The sequence below is a fragment of the Crotalus tigris genome, unplaced genomic scaffold (assembly GCF_016545835.1).
Source record: "Crotalus tigris isolate CLP2741 ecotype Arizona unplaced genomic scaffold, ASM1654583v1 scf7180000019173.45859301935:6455823, whole genome shotgun sequence".
Lineage (NCBI taxonomy): Eukaryota > Metazoa > Chordata > Lepidosauria > Squamata > Viperidae > Crotalus > Crotalus tigris.
Genome location: NW_024097414.1, coordinates 1580052 through 1604235, shown reverse-complemented (window position 1 = coordinate 1604235; position 24184 = coordinate 1580052). Strand labels below are relative to the sequence as shown.

The 24184-nt window shown below is 42.9% G+C and overlaps 2 protein-coding genes across 9 annotated transcripts in view; both read right to left on the bottom strand.

The window, feature by feature from the left end:
- NTAN1 (N-terminal asparagine amidase) overlaps positions 1-10588 on the bottom strand; it is a 19450-nt gene extending 8862 nt beyond the window's left edge. For 2 of the 5 annotated variants that reach the window (XM_039360857.1, XM_039360858.1), the window contains exons 1-9: positions 10455-10588; positions 8399-8432; positions 6743-6854; positions 6199-6301; positions 5798-5891; positions 5155-5241; positions 4131-4193; positions 3478-3557; positions 3057-3183 (exon numbers count right to left, since the gene is read on the bottom strand). In XM_039360857.1, coding sequence (XP_039216791.1) covers positions 3057-3183; positions 3478-3557; positions 4131-4193; positions 5155-5241; positions 5798-5891; positions 6199-6301; positions 6743-6854; positions 8399-8432; positions 10455-10510 — 756 coding nt within the window. In that variant the 5' untranslated portion in view covers positions 10511-10588. Of the gene's footprint in view, positions 1-3056; positions 3184-3477; positions 3558-4130; positions 4194-5154; positions 5242-5797; positions 5892-6198; positions 6302-6742; positions 6855-8021; positions 8433-10454 lie in introns of all 5 variants that reach the window. The other 3 variants (XM_039360862.1, XM_039360859.1, XM_039360860.1) reach the window with 3 other exon arrangements.
- Positions 9981-24184, bottom strand: RRN3 (RRN3 homolog, RNA polymerase I transcription factor). 4 transcript variants are annotated; one of them, XM_039360854.1, is made up of 18 exons: positions 24089-24184; positions 22507-22610; positions 22241-22297; positions 20820-20909; positions 20590-20719; positions 20006-20062; positions 19492-19555; positions 18621-18690; positions 17975-18073; positions 17284-17361; positions 16991-17108; positions 15965-16095; positions 15709-15839; positions 15295-15479; positions 14760-14868; positions 13303-13455; positions 12026-12113; positions 9981-11570 (listed from the first exon to the last, which is right to left on the bottom strand). In XM_039360854.1, exons 2-18 carry the CDS (start codon positions 22597-22599, stop codon positions 11418-11420), a joined length of 1806 nt encoding a protein of 601 aa, XP_039216788.1. In that variant the 5' UTR covers positions 22600-22610; positions 24089-24184; the 3' UTR covers positions 9981-11417. The 4 variants fall into 4 exon arrangements, with proteins under 4 accessions (XP_039216788.1, XP_039216790.1, XP_039216787.1 ...); XM_039360856.1 differs by having other exon boundaries at positions 24028-24166; XM_039360853.1 differs by lacking the exon at positions 24089-24184 and adding an exon at positions 23942-24077.

Genomic DNA, 24184 nt, shown 5'->3' with positions numbered 1-24184 from the left:
GACCAGCAATTTGATCATTAAGTGAAGCTGTTGCTAGATGTAAAGCAGTGCTTCTCAACGTTTGTGTGACGGCGACCCCCGTCACACAAACGTTCTGCGCATGCGCCGGGCCGCACGCATGGGGGCGGGGCCCCCACGTGCGACACGCATACGCGACGGCCCCCCCATGCGCGGCGTGCATGCGTGGCGCTGCCCCCCATGCGCGGCACGTGTGCACGGTGCCGCCCCATGCGTGGTGCGCATGCGCAGCGCGGCCCCCATGCGCGGTGCGTATGCGCAGCGCCACCCCCATGCGCGGTGCGCGTGCACGGCGCCGCGAAAAATGGCGGATCGCCGCCTTTGGCGACCCCCCAAAAATGGGCGATCGACCCCAAATGGGGTCGCGACCCATAGGTTGAGAACCGCTGATGTAAAGTGTGGATGGCCTTGGGGGACGAGGGAAAGAGGTGCTTCTACCTAAGGATGGTAGATAAGAAACGGAGGAGCCCACAGAAGCTTAACGGTTAGAGGAAGAAATTTAGGAACTGCTCTGCAATTAAAACTGGCAACAGGAATTTTATCCTTGCAGACTTGCAACATTCTGTTAATACAGCCTTATAATAAAGTAGATTTAACTCAAATGGTCATGTTTCCTGTCTGGTTTACTCGGAGAGCTTATTTACATGAAGTATAATGCAACTTTGCTCATGATCCGACTTCACCTTTCCTTTGCTTCACAGACCTGCAAAGACAGTCAATAAAAGGATACTTTTTCATCAGCATCATAAATGTGAAGGGCTGCTAAATGAGACAGTTGCTAAACGATGCGGTCACTAAACGAGAAATGCCCGTATTACTTCCTTGCAGAGGAAAGAACGAAGGCTCAGATTGAAAGAGAGTAGGAGGGTTAGCGTAGTAAAAATGCATAAGCTGAAGACAAAATTCATTTTATTGCTTGTGCATGAAATCGCTCTTTGGGTGGAAAGAAATAAAACACAAAAGAAATCTTTTAAGACAAAGAATTTCTTCTGCAAAGCCCGGCCTCTTAAAAAATAACTTCATATGAAAACTTTTTGATGGCTCAGGAACCTTCTATTTATGTCTGCTTTGTGCATTTGCAGAAGCCAAGGAATAAATCTAGAAAGTTGGAAGATGCTCCTTCAAGCGCACCTCAACCTACATTGCAAACGGGAGAAAAATGTGCGGCTACATAGTGGATGGGACAATACTGGTTTTTCTCTCCATTCAAAAACAAAAATGTTTGAGCATCCATCGTTTCCTCGAATTGGTAAAAAAAAAAAAATGTGTCTAGCGATGAAATCAGTCCCTGAATTTCTATCTATTTCAAAGCAACAGAAATGAATCGGGTACCCCAAAATAGCTTGCCCAAAATATCCAAACTAGGTTGTGATTTAAAGTCTGGAGGTTCCAAATCAGCTTTGAAGGGGAGACTTATAATGGAAGCAGGCATTAATGCTGAACATTCCCCCGGCCACGACGTTTTCTCTCTATTTCAGTGCGAATGTCAACCTGTAAATGCAACATGGACAAATGAAGGAAAGTAAAATTTCAATTCCCAGCATTACTGGCTACAGCAGGGATGTCCAGCCTTGGTAACTTTAAGACCTGTGGACTTCAACGCCCAGAATTCCCCAGCCAGCCAGCATGCTGGCTGGGGAATTCTGGGCGTTGAAGTCCACAGGTCTTAAAGTTACCAAGGTTGGACATCCCTGGCCTACAGTCATTTTAAGTCCTTTCACCCTGGTTTATCTTTCATTTTAAAAGGTTAGGCTGTTTTTGAAGCAGATACGTCTTTCCATTCAATCAATTCATTACTGGCACCATCAGCCTAAAGCGATAACCGTTCTTGTTCAATTTTTTTTAAAAAAAGGTGGATAGCCTTCTGCTGGTGGGTTTAATTACGATTCCATTTGAAGTTTCCGGTTAAGAGGTTGGGAAGCATTAAAAGCTGGAAACTTTTTAGTATATAATTTCACCGCTCTTAAGCAATCTAAACATTCAGCTCTGTGGCTTCTCCATTCATTTGGACTGATACAAAGTCGTTTACTTACTGCCTGACTAATAGTTTGGAGCACGGGAATAAGGCGAAGCAATTCTTTGTCTTGAGAATCGCCCTCCCATTTAGGGACCACTACCACATTGGACATCTACGGAGAGACAAGAACATTCATTCGAGGCCAAGCATAAATCAGAAGTTCTCAGACGTTGTAATGTTTGGGCAGGTAGCTGACGTTTCATGATGCAACTACGTAATATCATCAGTGCTGGAATGGGTTTATAGAGTGGAGAAGAGAACTAGAACTAGAAGTGGAAGAGAGGAGGAGGAGGATGACGACGACAACAACAACAACGACGACTGTGGGGTCCTTGGTGCTCTTTGAGCTTGGTTTTTTTCTTGCAGATGTTTCATGACCCAACTAGTAACATCATCAGTGCTAGAAGAGAGTGAGGTTTGCGAGGAGGAGGAGGAGGAGGAGGAGGAGGAGGAGGAGGAGGAGGAGGAGGAGGAGGTGGAGGAGGAGAACTGTGGAGCCCTTGGTTGTTTTCTTGCAGACATTTCATGACCCATCAGTGCACTGTTGATGTTATTTAGCTGGTCATGAAATGTCTGCAAGAAAACCACTAAGCTTGGAGAACATCAAGGATCCTACATTTCAGCTTTGCACAACTTTAAAGTGGGTGGACTTCAACTCCCAGAATTCCCCAGCCAGCACTGGGAGCTGAAGTTTTACACATCTTAAAGTTGCCAAGGTGGAAAAACACTGCTCTAAATTATTAACAGCTAGCCCTGACTTTTGAAATGCTGTCAACCACCAATTTGAAAGCATTTGATTGAACCCAAGGGATCCAGGTTCACATTCAATCAGGACACATCTTCCTCATTATATATAAAAAAAAAATAGAGACTGGTTGATGGAGAAAATGTCTACCAGAGACCCTGAAGAGAACGGTTCCAGGGCAAAGTACTTTGTCCCAAGCTAGAGAACTCCACGGGATGGCTTGCTATGGAACAGTATCCTCCCGTGTCATGTTGGAGTACCACACCTGAGCATCACCTGGTAGGGAAACGCTTGCAGGTAAGTTGCAACTGCCACAGTCCTGTCTAGATCTCTTTCCACTACTGACAGGTCCTTTACATAGGAACCATGGCTACAGAGACAGTCCTCTTGATATAGCTGGTGCCTTGGAAGAAAACAAGAAAAGAAGACAAACTCATTGGCAGCTCCCATTGCAATGAATAAGGACATACATTCAACTTTGCAGCTATTAAAATTGTTGGCTGAGTAAGGACAAAAATAGCCAGGGAAATGATTAAAGCACTGGGAAACGGGCCCCTTGTCAACCATCAGGAGTGCTGATGTACCACCAGCTTATCAGGTATTTAAGAGCTGAGGACAGGCAGCACAAGGGAAGAACAATCATCCAAGAAATTCAACTTTCTTCAAGCCCTGGAATTTGTTCCAAAGCCTTCATCACCTGATTAGCTTCCTCTGGGGTCCAAGGACCTTCAACATTTGATCCGCATAATCTTGCTTGGCAGTAGTAAACACAAAAATCTAAAAGGAAATAGCAAGAAGGCTTTCTTAGCAAGTTGTGGAACATTCAAAGTAATCCTTCGACATTGTTACGGACGATTGATTGTAACCAAAGCAGCTGAGATGCTAGGCTTCTCTTCCCTCAACCTCTTCTCATCGGCTTTAAGGGTTAGCTGAAGAATTTGAGCCAAAATCGTTCAGCAAGTGATCCAGAGAGAATTCCCAACTGCTCTTTTGCCTTTATCATAGAGCTATAAAAACAATTTTAAGGATTATTTTAGCTCAGGCTCTGATTTGAGGTGGGCAACAAGGCGCTTCTTCAGCTCTGACTGGATGATTCATATGATTCATGGCTTAGCTTATTGCGCAATCGTGGTCAACCGTGACCATGCCAAAGTTAAATAAACCTTGGGAACCCAGCTTCGTTGTCTTTTAGCCTAGCATGGAACCTGAACTTGGGATTCTTTTGCTAGGAAGACCCACGGCCTGTCTCTGGACTCTGGCCCCTTCTTGAATCCCTAGCCATCTTCTACAGATCTTCTGCATCATATTCAATTCCGCACAGGTCACATTTAATTGTGGTAGAGCGCTTACCTCATAGATTTTGGCCAGGGCTTCTAGAAATTCAGGAAGGTGTGGTCTCAGCTTTATGGAAACCTCAAAGACACAAGAGTCAGGAAAGTGAAGTGAGAGGACAGTTCAGTCCCTCACCGCAACCCAGATAAACTCACAATAACTTAAAAGGATTTCCAGTCGCTGAAGATTGAACGGAGGTTATGAAGATAAGGTGATTGGCTACTTCCAAATTAAATTGTCCTTTCTCGCTCTAAACAGAGTCATTCTTACTGTCCAAAAATGCCCACTGTAAAGAATAGTGAGGTCTTAGAGATTTTGCTTTGTACATATTAATTCTTCTATCTTTCTTAAATTAGAATTTTCATTAAAAAAAATAAGCTACCAAAGGAATGTATGCCAACACATGTATCCGTGTGTGTTGGTGTAAGCACTAGAACTAGCCTAAAACTCACAATCTCCCGTTTTCTAGTTTCAGCACTTTCAATACTACACCAGATAAGTGTTGTCATATAAACCAGGAACTGGCTACGTAGTCCTTGAGTTACAAAAGTTCCTTTAGCGGCCGTTCAAAATTACGACGGTATTGAAAAAAACCGACTTATGACTGTTTTTTTGACACAACCGTTGCAGCATCCCCACGGTTATGTGATCAAAATTCAGACGCTTGGCAACTGACTCGTATTTATGACGGTTCCAATGTCCCGGGGCCACGTGATTCCTCCCCTTTGCGGCTTTCTGACAAGCAAAGCCGATGGGAGTAGCCGGATCCACTTAACAACCGTGTTCCTAACTTAATAAAGAAAAGGTTCCCTTAACAAGTGTGGCAAGAAAAGTCGTAAAATGGGGCAAAACTCACTTAGCAACGTAAATTTTGGGCTCACTTGTGGCTGTACGTTGAGGACTACCTGAACTAAAGATAGAAAGACAAATCCACGTTGCTTTGAATAATGTCTGAAGGCAACTATGCAGATTTTCAGAAATGTTCTCCAGCTGGGGCCTCATGTCCTGATAAAAATGGACCTCTGTCTGCATAGATACTCACCTGGTAACACCTGTCCTGGAAAGGTGTGGTGAATGTTGAGGCATCATCCCAGACAGCTGTCAAGGAGGACAAGGCCAGAGTCCCTTCCTGCAGAAGACACCAGTGAAACAATGCTGGAGATTCAAACATGAGCTAGTGTTTTGCATAAGAGTCTTATGTAAGAATGACCTTCAGCGCAGGAGATCTTTGAGGTTGAGACACCTCAAAAGCAGGAAAATATCTTTGACTTGGGACAGCAAACTTCATGCAGATGTTCTACAAACTGCTAGGTCATTTCTTGCTAGCTATGAAACATCTCTTCGGTCTTCAAATGAAGAGGAAGAATTAACCGGCAAAATGCAGTTGGAACTGGGGAGAACAGCTATAAACCTGGAGTGAATCCAGAAATTCTACGTATTTCCCATGGAACGAGTCCAAAGCAAGGTTTGTGGAGATAATCGTATTACGTCACCTTCAAAATGAAGGATTCCGATTGTATTTTGTTTAAAAGAAGTTATCTCAAATGCTGGATCTCAAAGTATCTCCACTCAAGTCAGTTTTTAGAATTGGTTACATGCAACGGACATAACCCTAAATGAAAGTTGAAGGGAAGTAGCCGATTTCCTTCAACTATTGGAGAAGTAACAGGTTTGCAGAGCTTTACCATTTCCAAGACAAGCGTATTCTTTGGGGTCCAACGCATCTTTCTTGGTATGTTCCTCCTCTGAAGTTTCTGAATGTCTCTGGGCTGGGTAAACCTGGGTCAATGAAGACAGGACATTTGTCATCCACTAGAATCTCAAGTTTATCTTGTTGAGGTTCACCACCTTTCCCACTGTTTAGCAAGCTATAGTTAAAACGTAGTTTGCACTGTTCAATCCCAATGAGTAACTGACTAAGGAGTTCTCCAGCATTTCACAAAGAGTGTTCTCCATCTTCTCTGGAGATGTGAGGGACTCAACCTAGAATATTATGCATGTAAAGCATCACCCTAGGTGACATCTCCCACTATTTCAACCTCCAGAGATGAGAACCAGTGAAGTGGAGGCTGATGACGTCACTTACATGTTCAGCACGTTGACTCCAGTTGATGCTCCTTGCAAGGGGTCTCCTAAATACATGGCATCTACCTGTGGCTTCTCTGTTGTTAATTTCGGTGTTTCTGAGTCTGCAAAGAAAGAGACTGCCGTAAGCTTTTGAATGAGATCGTTTTGAGGGGATGCCTTCCAAGTCTGTGAAGTTCAGCAAAAATATCTGCAGGTATAGGATGCAAAGGAAGCATTTTTAGAACTGATGCAGATAGAAATACTAGCCAGATCACTCAAGGGCCTAGCAGCTGCAAATGGACAAGTTTGGTTAAAAACCACGAGGAGTTATTTTTGTGTGATTTCAGCCACTTGGTTAGTTTATGACTCAAGGTCTTACACCAAGTTGGAAAGGGGAGTAGCTCTGTAGCCAGGCTACGTATTAACTAGCTTCAGACGTAGGAAGGAACTTTCTGTGCTGCCAGCAACTTCAGTGGGGGGAGTAATTTCAATTATAAGACTTCCTTTGTGGGTTTGTTTGAGTGCTTTGCTTTTTCGCGGTGGGTTTGCTTCTCAAAACTCACCTGTGATGCCTGCGAAGGAGAAATAGCTTTCAAAGGGCAAACAGCCTGCGGTGATATTTTGAGGCTCCCAAGAAGAAGACGGCAACATCTCAAGAAGTTGTTTCAATGACTCCTGAAAGAGGAGGACAGACACTGGCTGGAGAGCTTACTTGCCTCAAGGAAGTCCTAAAGGGGAAGTGGGAAGCAGGGCTGCTGTTCTCCAGTTGTTTATCAGTAACCTGAGCTAACTCAGGTAGGGATGTCCTTTTCCACCCAATGCTAACGGTTTACCTATCTGCAGTTATTAAAAACACAGTGTCAGGGATAAGCAGAAACTGACATGCAGGCTTAAGCTGGGCTTAAGACCTCCTGGTGCAAGCAAGATTTTCGTTTTGCTAAAAAAACAGGGAATTTGGGGGTGCTGCCTACCCATTCCCATCAGATTGCTAGAGGGCAACACAAACAGGGTCCAATCTCTTTGTCTCTTCCTTTGAATCTTTTGCAAAAACTCTTTTCCCAAAAGGGCTACGGGGACAACTCGAAGTACAGGTAATAAACCAGGATGCCCTCGGTAGCTAAATTCCCAAGCAAGTTCCTGATAAAATATTGATGCATATTGAACTTGCTTCCCCGTAAATTCTACTCAAAGGAGTAGAAAAACTAGTTGACTAGTTAATATGCTAGTTAAAATGTGCATAAAACAGACACTAGCAAAAGGCATATCCAGATTATGGGTTGGGGGGGCAAAGAACAGGGGGTCTATCTATTCTCCAAAGCACCTGAAGGGAGGACAAGAAACAATGGCTGGAAACTGATCAAAGAGAGAAGCAACTTGGAATTAAGGAGAAACTTCCTGACAGTGAGGACAATTAACCAGTGGAACAGCTTGCCTCCAGAAATCGTGGGCGCTCCATCAGTGGAGGTTTTTAAGAAGAGGCTAGACACCTGTCTGAAATGGTATAGGTTCTCCTGCTTGAGCAGGAGGCTGGACTAGAAGATCTCCAAGGTCCCTTCCAGCTCTATTCTATTCTAATCCTAATTTAAATTTAGTAGGAATCAGGCTCCATTGAGGCCAATGCACTTACTTTGAGTAACAGATTTAATTCATGAAACCCTGGTTTTAAGAAAGACTATGGAACCTTAGTTGTTAATCAAAAATGCAGACTTACAAAGATTCATTATCCTAAAACTGTACATCATGAAGTCTGTCCAAATAAAGAGTGCAGTCTCTGCTTGTTTTGTCTACTTTTTGTCCATCTTAATCTTTGCACACCTTAAAATATGAAAGCTTCATTATTACCTCATTCATTTGGCAGAGCCAATGGGGTCTTTATTACTTTAATAGCTGATATCATTCATCTTGTCTTGAGGGTGATCAAGAGAAAGTAAATGCTGGCTTCATCGCCTGGAGCTAATGAGTGCGGGTCATAAAAGCATGTAGCTTACTCACACAACCGCAACTTAAGCCAAACATGGCTTGTTCACCTTTATCTAGAGTTCCTCTCCTTCCTGATTGTACATTGCCCAATGGAAGTCTTCAGAGGAGACGAATGTGGTAGCTGTCCCTCCACACTTATTGACTGCTTGTTGGGAGCGACAAAAACAGTAGAACATTGTAGAACACAGTAGAACAATCAAATTCATTTCAAACTTTCTAAGGAAAGCACTCGGACTCACTTTTTCAACGCAGCAAAGACAACCCCGGTAAGAGCTGTGAAGGTAAGAAGGTGAAGTTAATTATACAGGAAGAATCTTTTGCCCTTAAAGGGGCAAGCAGCCCTTTGAAAAAGTCCCGATAAATCTGTTTTAAGGTCTCGTTCTTAAAAGCACAGAAATTGGTATCTCTTAGATCATATTTGGATGCTTGCACAGGCTGATTTTGAGGTATTTTTGTTTCAAATGTGCAAATACGCTTTTGCGAAAGAATCCTCTACGTGGGACCTTGACTTTGCTTCCTTTCTATATTCTTTACCCTGTACGTGCCCGACTTTGCTAGTGAAGGATATTGTGAAGTTGCTTGTTCTTCACTGAATTGAGTTGTACATACTCTCCCTTCGTTTTCTCTTAACTTAGGAGTGCAAGCAACCCAGTGCCAGTGAGTCATAAAAAAAAAAATGCAAAGGCAAAAGTTTCATCCCTTTATCCTGTTGGGGCTCTTGTGCCTTTAATAGACAGCTTCCTGCTTTGATCTGTGCAGGTTTTACCAACCCTTACCACTAGGGGGAAGATGGGAACATTCTCTTAATTTTTTTTTTTTTTAATACCACTTTTATATACACAACTCAAGGCAGGGAACATACATAATACACCTTCCTCCTCCTACTCTCCCCACAATGATGCTGAGGTGACTTGGGCTGAGAGACAGAGGAACTGATCCAGGCAGCCAGCTGGCTTTCATGCCTAACAATACTACATCTCAGTCTCCTACTTTCTAGGCTGGCACTTTAACCTTTCTACCAAGTTGGCTTTCCGACTCAAACTTTCTCAGCCATATTTCAGAAAGAAACTAAGAAGGATCTGCTCTAGGGCAAACCATTGTGGATGGTCATCTCTTAAGCAGATCAACCTTCCTCTTGAGATCCTCCCAGATGTTTTCGTGGTGTGGCTGTAGAAAATCTGCTGCAGAAAAATGACCATCTTTATTGCAACCCAAGGCGAGTGGAAATTCTGTTAATAAGCGGCAATGCAACATTTGATGGCAAGCTTCTAATTTAGAGTTGAATTTGGACTTGTTTAGACCGATGCCCACGTAAGCAGAAGGCCGAGAAATTGCTCGTTAGAAAACTTAAGAAATCCCCTAAACCAGTGATGGCGAACCTTTTAGAGACCGAGTGCCCAAACTGCAACCCAAAACCCACTTATGCATCATTGGGTGCTGGGTGGGTGTGGCTCATTGGGTGGGCGTGGCTACGGTGGTAAAGGCAGACTGAGTGGGACTACAAAGTTCAATCAATCAATTCCAACTTTGCAAGATTTTTTTTCCCCCCGCGAGAAGTTGCAATTGACTGATTGAACCTTATTTTTTTGTTTTTTGGGGTTTTTTTGCACACAGCGGCAGAGGCCTAAAGCGAAAAGGATTTATAAAACCCAGGTGAAGGCCTGGGATTGGGGCAATGGCATGCGTGCACACAGAGAGGGCTCTGAGTGCCACCTCTGGCACCCATGCCATAGGTTCGCCACCACTGCTCTAAACTAAGAAATAGATTTGTATGCTAATAATTTCAGAGGGGTAAGGGTTGAGCAAAGAAAAAACATTCACTTTTAATAAATAATGTTTAATCTCTATAATGACATAATCTTCAAGCTTTGTAAAATGAAACATTTTCATTAGAAATAAAACAAAACCTTAATTTATTTTAATGAAAATCATTATTTGCTTGCATGATTCCCGAGACGTGGGTTTCCTTTTCTGAGATGACCACTCTTGCTTCATGTTCCACATTGGTCTATTTTTTTTAAATAGCAGAAATTGTACATTTTGTTTTTTGGTCTGCCCAAGCAGAATGGGAGTTGCGATCTGAAGACAGTGATCCAGCTTTGGGTACAAAGCTGGCACTTTACTCCGTGCCCAGTATTATCAGCTAGACATGAGATATGAGTGAAATCTTAAAAATACCCTGCTTAGCATCTACAAGTCGTTCACCCCTCCCAATTTGTGTCTCCCTCCTGCCTCAGATTTACTTCTGTCCCATCTAGGGGCTTGCAAGCCAGTGTTTGGGAACTACATCGTTACCTGTCTTTGGAGAGATACTTCCATAATGCCGGAAAACAGCTCCCAAAAGCCATCATTTGAAATCTGAATTGCTGGAATTTGGCGGAACGGGTGAACAGGCTGTCTATCGAAATTTCAATCTTGGCAAGTCCTCTTTCTGTGATTTTTTTTTTCACGATAAACCACACACACTACTGAAGCTAAAACTTTTAGAGTCGGTAGGCTAAACAACAGTTAGGGCTGGCTCTAAGCAGAGGGAGTATCACTCCTGGTAGCAGCTGTGGGATAACAGCAAGGTTTTAGTGGTGTGCCACACGGCTGGCTAAATACCACTTCAGCTGGCTTGCTTCTTTTCTGTTCAGTGGCACGGACCACTGGATGATGGTTTTGGTGGTCAGTTGTCCTGCCAGTATGTTTGTATACAAAGCAAATCAGGTACTCTCCTGTCCTTCTGACATGGACAAGTTCAGCAATGAAATCAGAGTAAGCATAAGTCTCATTTTATGCAACTTCCGTGAATATGAAGCTCTCAAATTGTTTTGGCATAACTTTTGACCCTTATCATTATTCTCGGATTAAGCAGGAATCTTGTAAAAGCTCTCTTCAAAGTAGGCCTCTTTTTTTTTTAACCCAAAGAAGCAGATCTCTGTGTTCTGATTAGCAAGTTTGCTTTTAAAACTGTAGCATTTTGGGGGGCTTTTTTAATCCATACGCTATCATTCTCTGCATCACAGTCCTGTGTTTAATCTTAGGGGATCTGCCCTAAAATAGGGAAATACAAAAGGAAAACAAAAATGAATGCGAAAGGCTTTTTGCAGTAAATAAGTACAAAAAGCCTAATGTATCATCCTGTCCGTGAGTCAAACTTTCAGTTTTGATATCTGAATTATTGCAAGAAATGAGGAACTTAGAAACGGTCTCCCCCCCCTCCTGCCGAGGGTCTCTCAAACATAAATGTCGTTGCTAACTGTGGTTGTCAAAAGATCAGAGGTGCAACTGCAGTTCAACTGGTGGCGATCCAAGATTGGTTTCTGAATTCTGAACAAGAGCGTTGAAGGAGCTTGGCGTCACGCTGATCAGGCCATCATTTTGGGGAGTTTCCCCCCTCAAAAAATCGTCTTCCTCTTCACCTTTGCCCTGTGCAGAAACACACAACAGTTCAAGAGAAAAAGAAAATGGCAATAGGATGCCTTAAAGCAGCAGTGCCTCCCAAATTCGGCCATTTGATAATGTGTGGACTTTCAACTTCCAGAATTCTGGGCGTTCAAGTCCACACATCTTCAAAAATGGCCAAGGGTTGGAAACGCTGCTTTAAAGGAAGAAAACACAACCACTTTCCAATTTGTTTGTCACTATTTTTCTCTCTCCTGGATTTGTGGGGTGGTTGCTGGTACGGCCAGTGTTGAAGGATGGTGAGATGCTGGCGTTCACACAACGTCTGGAACTTGCAGGTTCCTCGCTGCTGATCTAAGATGACCTCCTTCAACTGATCTAAGATGACCTCCTTCCGATATGCCGGAATTGGCAAACTTCCCAGCTCCAGCATCCTTCACAAGGAAACGTGCGGATGGAGCTTGAATGAAACTGCTCACCTCACTGATGGGTTCTGTCGTCTCTTTGAGGTCCTCGGCACTCTGCTCTTCCCAAAACTGATACAAAGGATTGATTGTGTTCTTTGATCTGTAACGCACACGAGAAAGAGGGGATAAGGAAGAGGGCTGAAGAGGGAAAGACAAACACGGGCTGTTGCTTAACAGGAACGGTAGAGTTGAAAATACACAACTTATAAGGAGAAATGGTCTTTCAAGGTTGGCTCTCGATTAGGGGTCTCAGCTGGCGCAAAAATACAGCAACCTCGACGGTCAGTTAGGACAGTGGTTCTTAACCTGGGCGATATTGCCCCCCAGGGGGCGATTTCATTTTTCAAGGGGGCGATGGAACGAAAAGGGGCAACGTGGGGGCAAAAGAACAAAAAGGGGGCGAAATGGGGGCGATGGAGCGAGAGGTTTTGGGGACACTTTTGAGACCTTTTTCGTACAGTGAATCGCTGTATACCTGTCGTACAAAAACATCAGATCGCTCGCTATTAGCGGATTGTGTTTTCAAATGTTCCTCCAGCTAGCTTCAGTACAGAACGCCGTACATATGAGAATACGCATCGCTTATCTTCATGCGTGTTGCGCAGCAGCCTCTACCCATACAGAGGAACGCCATTGGCCAGAATATGGGCGATATGGGGAAAAGACTGGAAATAAATGATTTGCATCGATAGGTCCTGATGACAATTTTAAAGAAAACAAAACAAAAAAGTGTTTGCGTAAATGGAAGAATTATTTCCTATGTTGTGATTGAGAGGTTATGTTGGGGGAGGGGGGCGATGACAACTTCCTCATTGGCTCAAGGGGGCGATTTGCTCAAAAAGGTTAAGAACCACTGAGTTAGGAGATGGGCTGTATATTTCAAAATATAATAAAGCATTGCTAAATATTTTTTTTGTATAAACATTCAGAGGTCACCACCGCCTGTCATTTTTGCTCTTCTTATAACCTTACACAACCGATAAAGCACGATCCCTTTTTTACGTATGTCACGTGGGCAAAATTGAGTCGTCTTGAACTTTTCAAAGTTGATAGATCAGCATTTCACTACCTGACCCTTTCCAGACATGATGGACTTCAATTCCCACGATCCCTAGCCAGCAGAGCCATTGGCTATGACTGCTGACAGTGAATATCCGGTGTGTCTGGAGGGCAGGAAATGAGACACACAGGGAAAAATATTACAGCTTGCCCGCCGGAATTGAAAAGAAGAACAACAACAACAAAAAGGCATCTTTCAGCTGAGGGTTACCCGCTTCTCAACAAGGTACCTTTTAAGGATGTAAGGATCGAACGGGAAAAAACTGTCAAGGGGGTTTGTGACTGTCTCAACAGACTCTCCTCCACAGCTGCTTCGGACAACTGGTAGGACTTGTCGCCGGTTTCTCTCAATGATGGTGTCACAGAAGGCCACCTGGTACTTCCTAGAAGGAGGAGGAAGAGGAAAGGAGAAAAACTGAGTTGTTGTTTTTTTTAAAAATTCACAAACCAGCCATCAACCCATTTCACAGAAGAGCTTCTGAAGGCAAGGTATGGACACCTCTTGTCCCTTGGCGCCCTGGCAGCTTCTCTTTCCTCATTCCAATATTAGCTGCCTTCTTCGGGGTTAGTAAAGAGACCATATCATTAGCTACTATTTTCTCTTTCCTTAGCTTTCCTCCTTTTGTTGATAACAAGGTCTGAAATGCTTGGGAAAAGAACCCCAGGATGTCAGTGAAACAAGGGTGGAATTTCTGCCATGAAAGAGAAACGTTTTTCCATCTCAAACAAGTATCTTCCCCTTCCTCCAGGTTCAGAGAAGGAAATATGAGGTTGCTATCCTTCCACGGGCTGGGCTAGGAACGTGGAAATGGAGTAGGCCAGTGGTGGCGAATCTATGGCACGGGTGCCAGAGGCGGCACTCAGAGCCCTCTCTGTGGGCACGCGCGCCGTCGCCCCAGTCCTAGGCCTTCAGCTGGGTTTTATAAAACCTTTTCACTTTAGGCCTCTGCTGCTGTGTGCAAAAAAAAAACCCACAAAAGGTTCAATCAGTCAATTTCAACTTCTCATGGGGAAAAAAAAAGATCTTGCAAAGTTGGAATTGATCGATTGAACTTTTTAGTCCCACCCAGTCTGCCGTTACCACCGTAGCCACGCCCACCCAATAGGCCACATCCAGCCAATGAGCCATACCCAGCCAATGGGCCACACCCGACGAGGCACAAGTGGGTTTTGGGTTGCAGTTTGGGCACTCGGTCTCTAAAAGGTTCGCCATCACTGGAGTAGGCCCAAGATCTGGATCATCTCCCCTACCCCCCCCCCCCCGTTTGTTTCAACAGGGTAATTTCTGGATGCATCAAATCCTTTCTCTGTTTGAGCAAAAGCAGGAGCAGCAGAAGAGATATCTCTACATTTTTGCATTCAAGAAGTGCCTTAGACCAAGGATGTTCAACCTTGGCAACTTTTAAGATTTGTGGACTTCAAACTCCCAGAAATCTCCATGGCTGGATGGAGAATTCTGGGAGTTGAAGTCCACAGGTCTTAAAGTTGCCAAGGCTGGACACTCCTGCCTGAGACTGATTTAAAACACAGAAGAAAGAAGGAAAAAAATGCGTTCCCACGATCACCCCATTTCTATATGCATGCAATAAATGGACAGAGTCCCTCTATTAACGCTCTCCAAATTTTAGAGATTGTTGATGTAAGTACATTTAATAAATACACTTTGCAAGAGAGAAAACAATTGTACCTGGTAAGGGCCGCAAAGAGACTCACAATGGTTGGCAGGCAGACCTTCAGGGGATTTAGCTGACACAGAACAATGCGCTCAAAGTTTAAACTTTGTAGGTAGGCCAAACCTTGTAAACAGAAGACCAGAGGAATTCACTACATTGAGTCTGAGCTTTCTATGCAGTGCTACATTTTACAAAATTTAATTCTAAGAGGAACACATCTAAATTATTCTGACGTTGCAGAGGTTTCTAAAAGACACTATTCTCTGGGAAACATGGCTTAGCAGATCCTTAGTGGATCAATGTGAACAGTGCATGCAGGTAGTCCTTGATTTACAATCATTTGTTTAATGACTTTTCGAAGTTACAAAAGCACTGAAAAAGTTTGAACCAGCACTGAAAAAAGTGGACGGTTTGTGGGAATGTAATGACTCTAAGCTGATTCCTCTCTTGACTCCACCCGCAGGCTCTGTCTGTCCTTCTCTGACATCTAGGCCAGAAACAGAGATTTTCTGCCCTCCTCTTCTCCTATTCTGGCAAATTCCTGCTCACCTTTCTTGAGGTTTCCATCCAGGATCTGCTTGTGGCGAAAGATGACTATGTAGAACACAGCCTGGCAGGCTGAGTAGAACGGACCATGGAGCGCAACGTCGCAAAATGCTCGGGACCCCGTGCCCTGGTTGTCGATGTAGGTGTGCAGCCAGCTGACCAGGAGATCTAGGCAGGCTTTCACTGTCCTGAAATAATTAAAAAAAAAAAGAAAGAAAGAACCTGGCTAAGTAACCAGAAGTGGGTTGACACCCTGGATTAGGAATGGCAAGATTGAAGATCCAGTCTTAGAAATTCAGACTGCCTCTCAGCCTTAGCCTTCTTCCTAAGGTTCTACAAGGATATAATCTACTCTTTTGGATGCAGCCCTACTTGGCAGATTCATCTGTCCAAGGATCACTCTTGTGAACTACTTACACAATGGGAATAAAATTGGCCCGTGCCAAAAAGCTGCCAATGTAGTTCCCGGAGGTTTGCCGGATGACAGCGGGAACATTTGGGTTCTGTAGCTTTTTCCAGAGATGTTCCACGAAAGCTTCTGCGATTACCTGTAGGATACAGGAGGTAACTTGGTAAGTATTTTCCAGTTTCATGTTTCCTTGGAATAAAGGACAAGAATATCCAGTTAAAGGAGGAAAAAACATAAGAAGGGAATAAAAATTTGACTACTTACCAATTTAAAACTAGAAAGATAGAACATGATGAACTGCACGTGACACGATCCATGGGTTGTTAAAATCAGCTTATCAAATACAGCCACCAGGTCTCGGTATAAGTCTTTGGTGTTGCCAACCTCAATTTTCCCTAGGAATAAAAACATTTATGTTCCTAGAATTATACGCTAAGACAGTGGTTCTCAACCTGTGGGTCGGGACCCCATTTGGGGTCGAACGACCATTTCACGGGGGTCGTCAAACAACGCAGTCCGCCATTTTCCCCCCCTTTTCCTTAGCTGTGCTACTCCCTTTTATTCTATTGGCTTTTGAAAGCCAATAGAATAGACTCTCTTGAATAGTGTCTAATTCTATTGCCTTTCAAAAGCCAATAGGAATTGTCCAGGCTGTCTCTGCCCTGCTGACCCGCCAAAAGTCCCATTCTGCAAACGATGCTGCACCAGTTGAGTAGTCCTCGACTTACGACCGGTTGAGTAGTCCTCGACTTACGACCGGTTGGGGGTCGCGGCATTAAAAAGGTTGAGAACCACTGCGCTAAGACAAATGAGCTTTTAAACAGGATGCTAGTTTGCCCAACTCTCAGAGGCTGAACGTTTTTTCATCAATACGCCAAAAGGCGCTTCCTTCGAAAAGCATGAAGCTGGGAAGAATGACTGCTCTTAATTCGAAGAATTCGAAGTGGCTGAAGAGGAACAGAAGTCCTGGAACTAAAGCAGGGGTCTTCAAACTTGGCAACTTTAAGACTTGTGGACTTCAACTCCCAGAATTCCTCAGCCAGCCCTGGCTGGCTGAGGAATTCTGGGAGTTGAAGTCCACAAGTCTTAAAGTTGCCAAGTTTGAAGACCCCTGAACTAAAGGATGACACATTTTCCACCTACATGCCCAAATTATGAATGAGGGCAATACACTACCACATCAAGGATTTCCTTTCAAGCGGTCGCCTGCATTAAGCCCGAATGCTCAGCTCAACTATGTGGGCTTCCTGCTGCCAAATAATGCTGGGAAACTGCCCCAGGTTTTATTACCATTAACGTAGCACACATCTTTAATGTAGGAAAACATCACACTCATCAAGATGTCAAGGCGTTCCGCAATGGGGTGAGCCATGATGTCACTCTTCTCCGGATTCTCTCCATCTTCATCCTGTTAAAAACCAAAACCCGGCTAAATAGACAGTCCTCCACTTACAACAGTTCATTTAGTGACGGTTCAAAGTGACAACAGCCCTTATGACTGTTTTTTCACACTTGCAACCGTTACAGTGTCCCAAGTGTGCGCGCGTGTGTGTCTATTAATATTGTTTAATGAACAAATGTACCATATTGAAGAGTCCCTTCTCACTGTTTCCCTCTTCATCTTCTTCGGCAGCTTCAATATCTTTTCTTGGAGCACTTACCTGTTGAATTAAAATGGGATGACCTTGAATATTTTTTAATATTTAATGTAATATAGTCAAGGTATAGAACTGTATAATAAGTGAAGGGACTTTGGTCCTCTCTGAGCTTGGTTGCTTTCTCGCAGACGTTTCATTACCCAACTAGGTAACATCATCAGTACTAGGAAAGAGTGGGGTTTGTGGACAAGAGGAGGAGGAGGAGGAAAATTGTGGGGTCCTTGGTGCTCTCTGAGCTTGGTTGTTTTCTTGCAGATATTTCATTACCCAGCTATCTAACATCATCAGTGCTAGGAGTGAGCTTTGCTCTAGGTTCCTTACTCCTCTAGCACTGATGATGTTACCTAGTTTGGGTAATGAAACGTCTGCAAGAAAACCACCAAGCTCAGACAGCACCAAGGACTCCTCATTTCAACCCTGATCTACAAATATTCGGCTTTATCAATGTATAACAAGCATATTCGTTCTCTTATCTTACTGCCCAACAGTTTAGTAAATACATACGTATCAGCATCACTTACTGAAGAATATGAAGTTTGTAAAGTTAAAACAGTTTTCACAAGGGAACTACAGAGACTCTGTATAAAACCCCCAATTTACAGCATTCTATACTTACATCGATTTTTAGCAGCTTCTCAACGACCAGCTCCAAAATGTCACGCCTCAACGCTGGGATATATACGCTTATTCGCAGTACATTATGGAGGTAACATTGCTGAAATGAAAGAGTTCCCCATGAAAACACTATAAAAAGAATTAAATTAAGAGAAATAAATTTCAGGACCTTCCATTTTTTACATCCAATTTTAGAATCATTACAGATTTAAACAGCCTTTTTTTAAAATCCAGTTTTTAATGATACTGCTCGGATCCAATAGTATGTCTATTGGAGATATTTTATCCAAGAAAGCAAGACTGGGCTCATACATGATTGATTTATTTATGGTTTATTAAGTTGCAATTTCTTTATTTCACATATAATGGTAAGTCATAAGCCATGATGTACAAATTGAAATCATGACACTTCTAGAGAACAGGAAAACTGAAGGAAACATGTTGGGCTTAGCAAAGATAAATGAAATCAATCATTAAATATTCAAAGGAGAAGAAAACTTCCTTTGAAGGACAATCATGATGACCCTTCAGGGTGTTTCTGAGACATCAAGATCCAATCACAGATTTTCAAGAGATCTTTCAATTAAATGAACAGCAGATACCAAAAGCACTAAAGAACCCTCATTGGCAGAAAATCAGGTACTTACTAAAGTTCTTTCTGATTTATTAATAAAGGGAAATTTTTCGGCCAGCACTGGCATCAGAAATTGTGGTGTCCTACAACGCAGAAAATATAAGCAACAGATAAGCAAACCCAGCCTTCATTCATTTTGTCGTGATGAGTACAATGTTAAGAATGCAACAAAAGTCTAGAAGAGCAATGTGGTGATGATTTGGTGACTTGACCCCATTGCTGCTGCCAAGAGGTATGGTGGGGGTTATGGGTTTTTATGTTGTGGATTTTTAATATTGTAAAAGCTGACCAGAGTCACCTGTGTGAGAGCTGGGCAGCCATAGAAAATTATTTAATAAGTCAGAAAATAATAAACATTCACTTTGAAGACGTAACGTGAAGTGGCAATATTTGAGTGATCAGGACTTAACACTGGATAGGATGAGGCCTTATCACCTGTTATGTATAGGGCTGGGTTTATGGTGAGAAGTCAGGGGTTTGCTTTTTAACTGTAATATGTTTATAAGGTGGGATATTCATATCTTTCCCAATTTAACACATGGCACGAGATTGCTGATAATTTCTGGAATCCTGTTTGGATGGAGCCATGTAACGTTAAGTGGAAAGAGCAGGTCCACATATGACGGTTCAATTAAACTGATTCACTGCTAAAGGCCTATGCACAGGAATCTCCTTGATTAATGGTTGGCATCAGCTTAGAATCAGATAAGGGCCAACATCACTCAAGAGGGTTGTGATTACGTAGGTATTCTAGGCTGATCCCCCTTTTCACTCCGCCCCTAGGTTCTGCCAATCTTTCTCCTCCCTCTGGGCAACAAATAAGCAGTTTGTGTTAGACAATGCCATCTCCGGCCCATAAAAAAAATCAAAGATATTTAACTTACAAAGGGACATATTTCACAATTGTTTGTAAAGCTCTGTGGCAGGTGGTGAAGCTCTCGACAACATCTGCAGAGATTGAAAATCAACACATCTGTTAACCCAGAAAGATCATGGATATAAGCAGGCTTCTATTTTAGGCGTGGTCAAGACCTTCTTCCAATTTTGAGCGCGGTTTCGTTGCTACTTATATTGTGGGAGGGGCTGGTTGCCAAAGGCAATCGTTCGTGTTGAGGATGGAGTTTCTGTGAACTGTGTTTTGTTTGCCTTGGACACTGACTCAGGTCTGTGAGAATAAAAGGGGTTAGTTTTTTCTTGCGGTTCGGTTCCTGCCTGTTTCTTGGAAGAGAGGCTTCTCCTTGTGAGGATAACATGTAGGCTGGGACAGAACAACCACACCAAATCAAGTAACACTTTCTTGCTACACAAACACAACTAGCAATAAAAATAATAATACAAAATGGACAGAGTACGGATAAAAGAGTCAACCAATAAATACAAAAAAACAGAAGTACTCACTTTCATCGTCGTCTGAATCAGAGATGTCCACATCATTTTCCCGGATGATTATTCGGGCTGGATAGAAACAGAGAGGCTTGTAAATAGTTACCTTGTTCATCTCCAAAAAATCTTGCAGAAAATTTTATAATCAATCAGTAAGAAACACAGCTTTCCTTTACAGGTTTATAGCAGTCTCCCACAGAGTCTTGGGGGGCTGTCAACCCAGGCTTGAATCCAAATTTCCTTGCTTTTAATTCCTATTATGAATTCTAAACTCAACAAATGAGAAACCCCAGCTGCTATTATTCCTCTGGGCAAAAAGGCAATTTTATCTGCTAATCAGTAGGGTTTTTTGGTAAGACAGATTTTGTTTATTTATTTTTGGGTTAACACTGGAGCATCATTCTTCCCTCCTCCAAAGTAGATTCATTCTATCTTAGGTGATGTATACAGAGAGTCTTTCCATGTTTCTGTTTCTAGTTTTTGTTTTGGGAGTTGGATAGCTGTGTCCTTTGGGATGGAGGGTTCATTTTTTTCCTTGGCTTTTAAAATATTTCATCTTCTATTTCTTTCAGTAAAGCTGGGGGGAAAAAAATACTCACGTGGCACAAAGTGTGAGACGATCATCACCAGGCATGGCCTAAGATAGATGGTCTGAGCAGACACTAAGTTACTCAGGAAAGCTAGATACTCTTCCACCACAGGCTGACTTCTCCTCAACCAGGGCACTTTCTGCATTTTTAGAGAAAACAGGATCAGAAGTTGGAGCTCCTGTTGTGTCCCCCAAATCAAAAAGTAAGAAGCGCATCCAATGTAACTAGAGGATTCTTACCAACAGGATGGAAATTAGTTGTTCAAACTCCTTGGTCAAAAACGTGATAGAAGACCGGAATTCAGACAGCCAGTTAATAATCTGATCATCCTAAAAATAGAAGCCATCATATCTTAATTACTGAACTGCACTGGCTGTCAAAGGTTTTACCTGGGGGAGGTGAAGGGTTGTTTTTAAGATAAAAACCATCAGACCAATAGCCTGCCACTTTGCTCACACATTGCTTGCCACAATTAAGTGTGGCAACTAGATTAGCCTCTCAGTTTTGAAATAGCAGAAGTTTTGTGGGGTCCTTGGTGCTGTCTGAGGTTGGTTGTTTTCCTGAAGACATTTCATTACCCAACTAGGTAAAATCATCAGTGCTAGGAGTGAGATTTGCTCTTTGTCTCCCTTTTAGCACTGATGTTATCTAATTGGGTAATAAAATGTCTGCAAGAAAACAACCAAACTCAGAGAGCATGAAGGACTTCACAGTTCAACCTTGAGCAAAACAAATATTTGTAGTTAAAGAGTTTTGTCCTGCACTTTCCCAGGAAATCTGTTTGCCGGCTCCCTCCATTAAAGGCAGAATGGGAGAAACCAAGCATTTGTGTAGTTTAGTTGGATGTTCAAAGAGACCCAATAAATTAGACCCCCCGCTCCAGCATATGCATCTAAAACATGTTATCATATTGTTACTATTAATTACTATTGTTACTGGAATTGGGTATGTCTATTTTAATGAAGAGAAGGACGAAGGGGGACATGATAGCAATCTTCCAATATCTCAGGGGCTGCCCCAAAGAAGAGGGAGTCAAGCTATTCTCCAAAGCACCCGAAGGCAGGACAAGAAGCAACGGATGGAAACTGGTCAAGGAGAGAAGCAACTAAGAACTAAGGAGAAACTTCCTGAGAGAACAATTAACCAATGGAACAACCTGCCTCCAGAAGCGGTGAATGCTCCAACACTGGAAGTTTTTAAGAAGAGACTAGACAGCCATTTGTTTGAAATGGTATAGGGTTTCCTGCCTGAGCAGGGGGTTGGACTAGATGACCTCCAAGGTCCCTTCCAACTTTATTATTATTTTGCCATAGAGAGGAAAAGGAGATGTAGTCCCTCTCAGCAGAAATGTCTGCCGTACTAGGATGACTATTTGCAAGAGGCAAAGAGCACTGGGTAATATAGTTTTCCCAACATAACTGACATGTGACAGTATTGAGTAAACTTATGATTGTTAAACCTGACAAACAATGGCGGATTTAAGAAGAGTGTGTAATATTTTATTTTATTCACATTCTAGGCTGTGTTTGGGTAATATTCTGCTCACTAATTATACACTATAACACATAAAGAATACTAAAAAAAAAATTCAGATTATTTCATTCTTTTCTTAAATCTAAAGAAGGTATTTCAGAGTATTTGAATATTATGGAAATCTTACTTTTATGTCTGGATCCAACAGCTGATGCTTCAGCAAATCAAACTCAGTGGTTTTGCCCTGAAAGAGAAAACGGCAACTTTTCACTAAAGAACTCCAGAAATCCTCTTTCCAGATATACAGTAGTAATAATTCCCTCAGCAGCAGAGAAAAATAAAATAAAATAAACACTTGAGGGTGAACCCATCAGTATTAAAAACAGAAAATGTTATGCATGCATCCCATTCATCTGATGTATTTTTCCTTGCAGGCACTGCCCACAGCATTACCTGTTGATACTTCAGTAGAATCTCTGTCAAAGTACCACCAAATCTAACCGTCTTCCTTGGTGGCGAACTCAGAAATTCATCCTCAGCCAACATGTCAGAAAATCCTAAAAAATTGCAATGTAAGTTTGGCATATGACCATTACAGGGGAAAACATTCGATTTTGATGAATCCACTATGATAACCAACCAGTTATTTACGTATTTATGTATATCCTGCTTGTATTAGTTTTATAAATAACTCAAAGCAGTGAATAAACACAATCCTATTTTTCCTAAGAATAACTACCTTGTGAGGTGAAATGGGCTGTGAAATAGGACTGGATAAAGTCCCTCAGCTGGCTTTGGTGCCTAAGGCAGGACTATAACTCAGCATCTCCTGGTGATTGATCTAAAGTCACCCAGCCCGCTTTCATGCTTCCAGTGGGACTAAAATTCAGTCTCCTGGTGTCCCAAAGTCACACGCCTGGCTCGTGCCTAAGGCAGGACTAGAATTCACCATCTCCTGGCTGAACTTACTAGCCCACTGGAGCTTTAACACACAACCCATTTAGCACAGCTTGGTTAGTCCTGCTTAAAGCTATTATCTGAAGCCCACAAACTGCAACTGTTGTCAACAAGTCAGAACAGGGTACAGCTACCAAGTACAGACTGTGGCTTACAGTTCCATCTTTTGAAGGCGGTGTAAGCCAATCAATCTTGGGTTCAGGCTTTATGACAGCCTTTTTTTTTTTTTTTTGCTCCTTGTTGAGATGCTCCTGTGACAAGGAGGGCTTGTTGGAGAATGAATTCAGACATATTCAGGACTGGCCAGTGGGAGACCTGCATCAAGGCTAGTTGGAGGGTTTCTGAGTATTCCCATCTGCTATCTTTATCTCATTTGGATGGCTTTTAATTCTCGCTGCTTTTATTATTTTGCTTCTGCTTGCAAGATGAGCAGCCTTGAACCTTTATTAAATCTTTGCTTCTATCAATCCAAAAACAACATTGTGGAAATCAAATCAATTACATTCTGCCTTTCTAACACAATGTGTGAAATCAATCAGCGGTGTGACTTTATATCTACATCTATTACATCTATCTGTATCCATCCCTATCATCTATCTATCTATCTATCCATCCTCTTTCTCATCTCTCTCATCTCTTTCTCTTTATCTATCACCTCTATCATTATGTCTCTCCCTCATTTCTATCAATCAATCAATCATCTATCTATAATTTCTATCATTATCTGTCCTGCTTTGCTTCACCCCAGTCGAGGACTGCAACTCTCCGCATCCTGCAGCCCAATATACAACCGTGGTGCTGGGGATAATGGGAGTTGTAGTGGAATCTCGTTCTGGCAGAGAATCTACCCTCCGAGCCTCGGCCCTGGAGGGCCAACAAAATCCCATCGCGCAGAGTCACATAGAAGACAGGACTCCTCAGTCTGGCCTACCTCACAAGGCTGTTGTGAAGTAGACGACACAGAAGAGGGAGAGCGAAAGACCCCCGAGCCCTTTCCCCTCCCCTTGCGGCCTGCACCTCCTCTCCCCGCTCGGCAGCTCCGCCGGCTCAGTCGCGTTCCGTCCTCGCCTCGACAAACCTCCGCCAGCGCCGCCGCCTCTTCCCCCTCATGCTCCCCGAGCGTAGAGAACCCGGTGCGCACGCAGCCACAGCCGCTTCCGCCCGGCACCGGAAG

Bases quoted from the DNA above. Each gene is read 5' to 3' on its own strand.
- RRN3 (XM_039360854.1), bottom strand. From the start codon at position 22,599: ATGTTGGCTGAGGATGAATTTCTGAGTTCGCCACCAAGGAAGACGGTT. The intron at 20,063-20,589 runs GTGAGTATTTTT...GTTTCTATCCAG, and splicing joins CGTCTCACACTTTGTGCCAC to CCCGAATAATCATCCGGGAA. The intron at 14,869-15,294 runs GTGAGCAGGAAT...TCTGTTTACAAG, and splicing joins GGATGGAAACCTCAAGAAAG to GTTTGGCCTACCTACAAAGT.